We start from the raw sequence: 10,311 nt of genomic DNA on the forward strand, positions 1-10,311 counted from the left end.
GCAGACAGGCCTGTGTCATGGACTGTGATCTGTCACCAATCTTAATAATCTAGGATAACAAGTATAATTCCTTCTCCTCTCCTTCACCTCACTGTCTGTCAGTTGGTCAGTTCAGGGTTTGTCAGTTTGTTCAGGATGAAGCTGCAGCTCTCTTCCTGTTTCCTGTCTTCACTCTGATCTGAAACCAGTTTCAGGTCTGGAGGCCAGACTGGGAGCCAGACTGGGAGCCAGCGAGCTGCAGCTGGAGGAGCTGAACAAACTCAGCACAGGTTGAAAACTCTTCGACTGTTTCTACTCTGTCAGTGTTGTAATAAAAAATAAATAATCTCAAAATCAAATATTAAAATTTTAATTTCAGCCCAAGCAGAAGAACTGTCCAGTCTGCGGGTCAGAGTGACTGAAAACACAGCAGGTGAGGGGTTAAAGTACACAATAATACTGTATTAGTACTGTGTCAGTGCTGTCAGTACTGTGTCAGTACTACATTAGTACTGTGTCAGTGCTGTGTCAGTTGACCTGTGTGGATGGTGTCTCCTCAGCCTTGGAGAGCAGAATGAAGTCTGGAGAGAAACTTCTAGAGGAACTGAAGGAAGAGAAAACAGGTGACAGTGGAAATAATGATTTACTGAAAGTTAAATGTGCAATAATTCAGATTTTCTCTTGTGTTCGGGTCTTTTGGGAAAGAGATTTCGATATCGAGACTTTATAATTCAATAAAAGATTCCATCAATCAGTTTGAGCTGAAAGGTTAAAGTTTATGTTTATTAATGTCATTTCAGCACAATCCATTCAACTTTCCATCATGGAGTCCAGAGTGACAGCCGGAGAAAACAAAACTACAGGTACATTTATGTTTATATTCACATTCACATGAACACTTAATATTTAACTGTCTTACTGTCAGTTTGGGTAGGAAGAATCCATCTGTCTCAGTCTAGTATTTGTGTATTTTCTGTTAAAACTGCCGTTGTCAAAATCAGTGTGAAGCACATTATGAAGCAGTTATTGCTTTTAGAAGATGGCTGTAAAATATCTTAGTATTAAACAAGAAAAAACAGAAATCTACATTGCGTGCTTTATTTTTAATTAATAATTAATTGCGTGCTTTATTTTTAGCGGGAATTACATAAAATAAGTTATTATTCTGCTAAGTGATGATTTAGATTCAGATTTTAACTGAAAGGTGAATTTTTACGTTTATCGATGTCATTTCAGCACAATCCATCCAACTTTCCTTCATGGAGTCCAGAGTGACAGCCGGAGAAAACAAAACTACTGGTACGTTTATATTTATATTCATTTTTACATTATTAAAGAGGAACTGGACTGTAGATCTGTTATATGAACAGAAGATCCACATTTATCATTTGTTCTGCAGCGCTGGAGAACAGACTGAGCTCCAGAGAGAACCAGCTGGAGGAACTGAAGACAGAACATAAAGGTAAAGTGCAGAAAGTGACAGAAAGTTGTGGATTGTGTTTAACTTTTTAACTAAAAGCGGGAAATATGATTTTTGAAGAGAGTAAAACAACTTTGATAAAATCTTTAGTGGTTCTTCAGACTGAAACCATAAGGGAACCCAAGAAGGTTCCTTGAGGAACTCCTTCATAAACGGTTCTCAAATCTTCATTTTTTACATTTTTAATTTATCTTAATTTGATCATAATAATTAAAAATTATTCTGCAAAGTAATTAAAGTTATGATTAAAATGATTCTCATTTTGATTCTCAGATTTTAGCTGAAAGGTGAAAGTTTATATTTATTAATGTCATTTCAGCACAATCCATCCAACTTTCCTTCATGGAGTCCAGAGTGACAGCCGGAGAAAACAAAACTGCAGGTACATTTATGTTTATATTCACTTTTACATCATTCATATTTTTCTGATGCTCTCATCCAGAGTGACTTACAGTGACTGTTGTTAATGAGAATCAGTTTGAATCAGTCCAGTATTCCTGTAATCTGATTGGCTGTGGTGAAGAGTTAAACTGGACTCAGTAGATCCAAGTTTAATATTTATTTATCATTTGTTCTGCAGCGCTGGAGAACAGACTGAGCTTCAGAGAGAACCAGATGGAGGAACTGAAGACAGAACATAAAGGTAAAGTGCTGAAATATTAAATCAGGGTTTAATTCAGATCTCATCTCACACTGGCAAAACTCCAAGTTCTTCAAAACTTGACAGAAAGTTGGGGACAGTTAGATTTTTTGCTAATAGGGTAAAATAAAGATCTTTGAAGAGGGTAAACCAGCTTTGATAAAACCTTTAGTGGTTCTCCACACTGCAACCACAGGGGAACCAAAGAAGGTTCCTTGAGGAACTCCTTCATAAACGGTTCATGAACCCTGGTGGTTCTTCCAGGAACCTTTAACATATGGAGGTTCTTCAAGGAACCATCTGACCCTCTTAGCTGCTCTAAAATCACTAAAGCACAAAGTCAAGTAGCTTATTGATTTTATTGAATAACAGTAACATTCCATTGTTTTAAAAAAGAAAAGAAAATCTTCAGTAAATCTTTAATTTCTAATTGATATTAATTCAATCATAATAATTAAAAATTATTCTGCCAAGTAATTAAAGTTGTGATTAAAATGATTCTCATTTTGATTCTCAGATTTTAGCTGAAAGGTCAAAGTTTATGTTTATTAATGTCATTTCAGCACAATCCATCCAACTTTCCTTCATGGAGTCCAGAGTGACAGCCGGAGAAAACAAAACTGCAGGTACATTTATGTTTATATTCACTTTTACATCATTAATATTTTTCTGATGCTCTCATCCAGAGTGACTTACAGTGACTGTTGTTAATGAGAAGCAGTTTGAATCAGTCCAGTATTCCTGTAATCTGATTGGCTGTGGTGAAGAGTTAAACTGGACTCAGTTGATCCAAGTTTAATATTTATTTATCATTTGTTCTGCAGCGCTGGAGAGCAGACTGAGCTCCAGAGAGAACCAGATGGAGGAACTGAAGACAGAACATAAAGGTTAAGTGCTGAAATATTAAATCAGGGTTTAATTCAGATCTCATCTCACACTGGCAAAACTCCAAGTTCTTCAGCCTGCAGCCACAGGGGAACCAAGAAGGTTCCTTGAGGAACTCCTTCATAAACGGTTCTCAAATCCTCATTTCTTACATTTTTAATTGATAGTAATTTGATGATAATAATGAAATATTACTAAGTAATTAGAGTTATGATTAAAATGATTCTGATTTTGATTCTGTGATTTCAGCTGTAAGGTGAAAATTTATGTTTATTAATTTCAGCACAATCCATCCAACTTTCCATCATGGAGTCCAGAGTGACAGCCGGCGAAAACAAAACTACAGGTACATTTATGTTTATATTCACATTCACATTTTAAATATTTAGCTGATGTTCTCATCCAGAGTGACTTACAGTGACTGTTTTTAATGAGAATCAGCTTGAATCAGTCCAGTATTCCTGTAATCTGATTGGCTGTGGTGAAGAGTTAAACTGGACTCAGTAGATCCAATATTTGGATTGAAGTTTAACATTTGTTTATAATTTGTTCTGCAGTGCTGGAGAGCAGACTGAGCTCCAGAGAGAAGCAGCTGGAGGAGCTGAAGACAGAGAATACAGGTAAAGTAATAACATACAGGGGTCCCCCATACCCCGAACATACAGGGGTTCTTCAAAGAACCTTTTTAGGGATATGATTTCTGAGGAACCCTGAGGTGCTTGTTGGCTCTTTCTTTCTAATCTTAGAAGAACCTGTGATGAACCTCCAGTTTTCAGAGTGTAACAGATTAAAGTAAAGGTTACACACAGTGTGTTGTGGATTTCAGCTCATGAAGCTGAGCTGTCAGCCTGGACAGTGAGACTGAACGCTACAGAGACCCAGATGGACGAGCTGAGGAGAGAAAACACAGGTGACTGATATGTATAGAGTCTATAGACTGATATGTCTAGAGTCTATATGTATAGAGTCTATAGACTGATATGTATAGAGTCTATATGCAGACTTACATGTAGAGTCTATAGACTGATATGTCTAGAGTCTATATGTATAGTCTATAGACTGATATGTATAGAGTCTATAGACTGATATGTACAGTCTATATGTATAGAGTATATAGACTGATATGTATAGAGTCTATATGTATAGTCTATAGACTGATATGTATAGAGTCTATATGTATAGAGTCTATAGACTGATATGTCTAGTTTATATGTATAGAGTCTATAGACTGATATGTATAGAGTCTATATGTATAGAGTCTATAGACTGATATGTATAGAGTCTATATGTATAGAGTCTATATGTATAGAGTCTATATGCAGACTGATTTTCCTTCCCTTCAGATCTGGAGGTTAAAGTGAACAGCAGTGAGACTTGGCTGGAGCAGCTGAATAAAGAGAGAACAGGTAAAAAAAAAAACCTTTTACTGTCTAAAAGAATTCCTAACACCTGATCTGGATTTTTTTTTCCCAGTGTGTGAATGTATGTGTATGTGTATGTGTATGTGTATGTGTATGTGTATGTGTATGTGTACAATTTGTTTCCCTATGTTTAAGTTTTGCTGTTATGTGAAGCACATTGAGTTTCCCTGTGTAGGAAATGTGCTATACAAATACACTTTTACTTGCTTTAACTGTACTTACTACTACTACTGCTCCTACTATAACACCTGACTGTCTGTCTGACTGTCTGTCTGACTGACTGTCTGTCTGACTGCTCATTCCTCACCATGTAAATAACATAAAGAGATAATGTGATGGTGTTTGGTGCTGCAGCTCAGACTGTCAGGCTGACAGAGATCGAGTCCAGACTGGAAGCTGCTGAGAGCTGGAACACTGGTGAGATCTATCTATCTATCTATCTATCTGTCTATCTGTCTATCTGTCTGTCTGTCTGTCTGTCTGTCTGTCTGTCTGTCTGTCTGTCTGTCTGTCTGTCTGTCTATCTATTTCATTCATTCATTCATTTATTCATAGCCTTTGTTTTTTAGCTGTTTTAAATATACACTTGACTGCATTATTTCCTGTATTAAATATTACGTTAGTACAGTTTTCACAGTATTTTTAGGTGTTTCTAAACTTGATGTAAAGTGAGCCGGTGATATTTTTCCCTCCTGTCAGCGTTGGAGGCGAGGCTGAGCGACACTGAAAACCAGCTGGAGGAGCTGAAGAGAGAGAGTGAAGGTAAGATGCAACAATTAAAAACATCTATTTCCTCTGATATCATTTATAGTAATGTTAATAGTCATGGGTCACCTTTTTTTTTTCAACAGTCAACTTTTTTCCTTTATTAAAGCTGATTGTTGGTTCGTATGTTTGTTTTGTTCACTTTGTTCAATGCTATAGAAATAAAGTTATTGTCAGCTATATAAACAGTTATATTGCTTCTTATTGTTATTGTTTCAGCCCAGGCAGCTGCAGTGACGGCCAGCAGGAACCAGACTGACGGTAAAAGACAAACGTGTTTCTGAACAGTTTAACTGACGGCTGATCAGCTGACATGACTGAGTTTCCCCTGAGCTCATCTTCCCTCCATTCACTCAGAACAGCTGAAGATGAAAGTTGTCTCGACATGTTTTTGGGAAACTTATCCAGAATCATGTCAGTCATCTTCCAGCTCTGCTGAGTCTGAGTTAAACAACCTGCTGCGGGTTGAGAAGTTACTTTTCTCTTGTCTTTCCTCTCATTTTCCAGCTTTCCAGAGCAAACTGAGAGCCAGCGAGCGTCGGATGGAGGAGCTGAAGACAGAGAGTACAGGTCAGCTCAATGAGGATTTATAGTTTTTAATTATAAACAAAATTTTGGGAAACACTCCAGTGTATTAACCTGTGGAAAAGTATGACACAATAATACTGTGCAAGCACTGAATATGATAAAACTGTGACTCGAGTCCAAGTCGTGTCGAGTTCCCACCTCTGGTACTGGCACAATATTATTGTATACTTGCAGTACTTCTACAGGTATAAATACACTGGAGTAAGGCCAAAGTGAAACCCGGGTTTATAAATAAGAAACCGATGGTGATTTTTTTCCTCTCAGCTCTGATGAACAGACTGAACAGCAGAGCGACGCAGCTGGAACAGATTACTAAAGAAAACACAGGTGAGATTCTCTGAAAATAAGAATTATCTTTATCTGTTTATATGTTGCATTATTTCAAAATGAGTACTTTTGTAATTATTTGTTGTGATATTATCTTCATTACTTTCTATTTGTTCTGTTCTGATCTATATCCTTTTCTCTGCTGCTGCAGCGATCATTACAGTTTCATCTGATCAAATGGAAAAACTAAATGCATTGATAAAATACTGGAAAGAAACAAGCAAAACCCAGTTTTTCAACTATAATTGACACATCTACTAAATAAGACATGAAAATATGGTTATCATTCAGATTTTATGGTTAAATTATTATTTACAATGAAAATACAAATAATGTTAGTCGACTTGCCTGGTTTAAAAAACAGTTTATAATTCTTTCAGCAAAAACAAATGAACTGTCGGCTCTGCAAACCAAGACTGCAGGTAATGTCAATCTATTTATACAGAATCTGTCTCAGACTAAATAGACTTAAATGGATTTAATAAAGCAGTAGGCGGCAGCTGTTCCCCTTGGTTTCAGTGAGGAAGTCTAGAAATGCCAATGAACCATTTTGACGAACACAGAAACTTTCCCCATAATATGACTCGCTGAAAAATAACTGAAATGAGAATTTACACAAGTAATGATTAAAAGTTAACAATTTGTCATTTTTTTCATGTTTTTAGCTTTAGAGACAAGAATGAGTGTTGGTGAGAGACGGATGGCGACGATACAGACAGAAAACTCAGGTGATTTACTTTGATTTATTCCACATTCAAATTCTGATAATAGAAACTTTACAGTTTTATCACCAGCCTGCTCCCAGCAGCTGAGTCTCATGATGGAGGAACATCTGTTAGTTGTTAGCTGTCAGCAGAGAGCAGCTGAGTCAGCTTGTTGTGGTGTGGCTGTAGATCCATTCAGTAACGTTCTCAGTAAAAGTGAATAGTGTGATAAGGTGGATTTGTTTCCAAATGGAGGTTACTGTGACACAGTAAACTGTCTTGTCTTTAGCCCTAGTCTCTACTTGAGAAGAGTCAGCTCAGTTAACCTGAACAAACTGTTAGCTAGCTAACTAGCCAGCAAACACACTGATGTTAATGTCAACATGCTAACGCTAGCTGCTACTAGATACGTTAGCTGGTGTGCTAATCAGATGTGTTAACAAGACAGTGATGGTTAGCTGACCAGATGCTATGGTTAGCTAGCTAACAAGCTGACATTATCGAAACACTAAATCAATCATCAGTGATGAAATTATCATTTCAGTCAGAAACAGACAGAAATTAACCGTCTGTTCAATACTGTTGAGATGAACAAACAGACATAAAACACAGTATTCTCCTTTAAATGTGATTCTCTAATGTCTGATCTCTAATCTTCAGCTTTGAGCAGCAGACTGAATGTGACTGAAGATCAGCTGAAGAGCGGAAACTCAGGTTTGGATTTTAGTTTTAGATCACGAAGAGAATAAGATTCCTTTCCAGTGGTCTTATTCATGACATGTATTAACCAATGGGAAAATATTGTATGTACACAATAGGCCTAATAATGTGTCCACAAAGACCACAAATGTGTTTCTGTGGTATAAAAATATCCACATCCAGGCATAGTGAGTTTGAAAGTTAAAGGTATTTCATTGCAGAGAGCTTTATCATCTTGTCTGCTTTGCTTTCAGACAAACTGAAGGTGGCGTTCTCTGCTGGTCTGACTGATTCAGGATCAGTGGGACCGTTTGATGACGAGGCAACTCTGGTCTTCTCTAAGACCATCACCAACATCGGCCAGGCCTACAACCAGACCACAGGTAACCAGAGCACAGGTAACTAGTCCACAGGTAACCAGACCGCAGGTAAGGAGAGAAAACAGGTAACTAGTCCGCAGGTAACTAGACCACAGGTAACTAGACCGCAGGTAAGGAGAGACAACAGGTAACTAGTCCGGAGGTAACTAGACCGCAGGTAACCAGAGACAACAGGTAACTAGTCCGCAGGTAACTAGTCCGCAGGTAACCAGAGACAACAGGTAACTAGTCCACAGGTAACTAGACCGCAGGTAACCAGAGACAACAGGTAACTAGTCCGCAGGTAACTAGTCCGCAGGTAACTAGTCCGCAGGTAACTAGACCACAGGTAACTAGACCGCAGGTAACGAGAGACCACAGGTAACCAGACCACAGGTAACGAGAGACCACAGGTAACTAGACCGCAGGTAACCAGACCACAGGTAACGAGAGACCACAGGTAACCAGACCACAGGTAACTAGACCGCAGGTAACCAGACCACAGGTAACGAGAGACCACAGGTAACTAGACCGCAGGTAACTAGACCACAGGTAACGAGAGACCACAGGTAACTAGATACCACAGGTAACCAGACCACAGGTAACGAGAGACCACAGGTAACTAGACCACAGGTAACTAGACCGCAGGTAACCAGACCGCAGGTAACTAGTCCGCAGGTAACTAGACCACAGGTAACTAGACCGCAGGTAACTAGACCGCAGGTAATTAGAACACAGGTAACGAGACCACAGGTAACGAGAGACCACAGGTAACTAGACCGCAGGTAACCAGACCACAGGTAACGAGAGACCACAGGTAACCAGACCACAGGTAACTAGACCGCAGGTAACTAGACCGCAGGTAACCAGACCACAGGTAACAAGAGACCAGAGGTAACTAGACCGCAGGTAACCAGACCACAGGTAACGAGAGACCACAGGTAACTAGACCACAGGTAACGAGAGACCACAGGTAACTAGACCACAGGTAACCAGACCGCAGGTAACCAGAGACCACAGGTAACTTGACCACATCCAACCATGATAAAACTAAAACACTCTCATACTGCTGTAAGGCTTATTATTCAATACCGTGGAAAATATCGCAATATGTGATATTATTGAATGGCGGCCCAAGCTTATCCTCCACCTAATGTCAGATATGACATGATAGATTTTAAACCTGGTCAGTGAAAACACCAACTAGTACAGGTTAGAACAGCCAGTCTCCTACTGCCAGACAGTGGGAGCTGAGCCGCTGCACTGGAGCAGCAGGGTTTCAGTGCCTTGCTCATGGGCTCCTCAGCAGTATTTGTTGGGGGGAAAATTGTCTCCTTGTTCAGACTTGGTTGTACTTTTACACAAACAACTAAAAGCCAGTAATTAAAGAGGAACATGGGCCATTTTAAAAATGTCATCATTATTCAGAAGGTAATAGAACATAATGTGAGAAGGAACTGTGATCAAAGTAAAAGTTCTGTCACAATCTGAACCTCTTGTTTTGTTTTGTTTTTTGCATTTCTGATTTATAGGACAGTCAACAGTATAAAAGTCCCAGGCCAGATTTGAACCCAGCACACCACATTTATGTGGTCTGGTCTGAGCGGTCTGAGCCACCAGGAGGCTCTACAGTCTCTGTCTTTTTTATGCAAACAATAAACATTTATAGCTAAATGTTTCCTCCTGCAGGCGTCTTCACCGCTCCGGTCCGAGGCGTTTACTACTTCAGCTTCACGGCTGCTGACTACCTGAAGGGCTACATGGGTTTGTACCTGTACAGGAACAGCCAGCGCATCGTCTTCAGCCTGGAGCTGAACGCCCACGGCGGCTACGCCTCCGCGTCCGGCGGTGTCGGTCTGGACCTGCAGGAGGGCGACGCCGTGCGCCTCAGTCTGCCGGCCAGCTACCGGCTCTATGACGACTCCAGAAACTTCAGCGTCTTCTCCGGCTTCCTGCTCTTCCCCCTCTAATAACTGGGATGGATGGGTCTCTGTCCTCGTTAAGTGCCTTTTATCAATAAATTATGAAACTGGGGAAAAAGAACGGTCTTCTGAGTGATTTCCTGTGGTTACAGTCAGGGCTTGTAGATTACAAAATTCAAATTTTCCTCTCCAAAATAAATCTTTTAACCAATAGTTCCGTTAGGCCCCGCCTCCTGTCAATCAACACAGTCAAGCCAACAGACAAACCAAAGCCAGACTCTTCCTCCAGCTACAGTCTGGAACATGAAACAGAAATTAAAGCTAGATTTAAACTGCTGCTCTCTTCTTTACTGGGAGGAACTGGTAATATTTAGACAGAGTTTGTTTTAAAATATTTACTGTGAAAAACAACTAGGACGAAGGAAAAATATAAAATATCTGCTAATGTGATAAAAGCTGGAAAACCATCTGAAGTGATGGAGAACAGGAAGGGAAAGCAACTTGACAGAATGAACAGAAACTCCAATCAGGCTGAACTGTCC

At 39.5% G+C, this 10,311-nt stretch overlaps 1 protein-coding gene across 1 annotated transcript; it reads left to right on the forward strand.

The window, feature by feature from the left end:
- Positions 1-1,801: 1,801 nt before the first annotated feature.
- LOC139666085 (myosin heavy chain, clone 203-like) lies at positions 1,802-9,817 on the forward strand. The gene is made up of 18 exons (XM_071545182.1): positions 1,802-1,841; positions 2,040-2,102; positions 2,663-2,725; positions 2,924-2,986; positions 3,268-3,330; positions 3,542-3,604; positions 3,811-3,894; positions 4,328-4,390; positions 4,760-4,822; positions 5,105-5,167; positions 5,390-5,431; positions 5,678-5,740; positions 6,023-6,085; positions 6,466-6,507; positions 6,751-6,813; positions 7,450-7,503; positions 7,743-7,871; positions 9,537-9,817. The coding sequence occupies exons 1-18, from the start codon at positions 1,802-1,804 to the stop codon at positions 9,815-9,817; spliced, it is 1,365 nt and encodes a 454-aa protein (XP_071401283.1).
- Positions 9,818-10,311: the final 494 nt, after the last annotated feature.

This window comes from Centroberyx affinis, unplaced genomic scaffold (genome assembly GCF_046629955.1).
Source record: "Centroberyx affinis isolate AG114_WGS23_722 - 3 ecotype Tasmania unplaced genomic scaffold, CSIRO-AGI_Caff_v1 ptg004791l_1, whole genome shotgun sequence".
Lineage (NCBI taxonomy): Eukaryota > Metazoa > Chordata > Actinopteri > Beryciformes > Berycidae > Centroberyx > Centroberyx affinis.

Bases quoted from the DNA above. Each gene is read 5' to 3' on its own strand.
- LOC139666085 (XM_071545182.1), top strand. From the start codon at position 1,802: ATGGAGTCCAGAGTGACAGCCGGAGAAAACAAAACTGCAG. The intron at 2,103-2,662 runs GTAAAGTGCTGA...ATGTCATTTCAG, and splicing joins ACTGAAGACAGAACATAAAG to CACAATCCATCCAACTTTCC. The intron at 2,987-3,267 runs GTTAAGTGCTGA...TATTAATTTCAG, and splicing joins ACTGAAGACAGAACATAAAG to CACAATCCATCCAACTTTCC.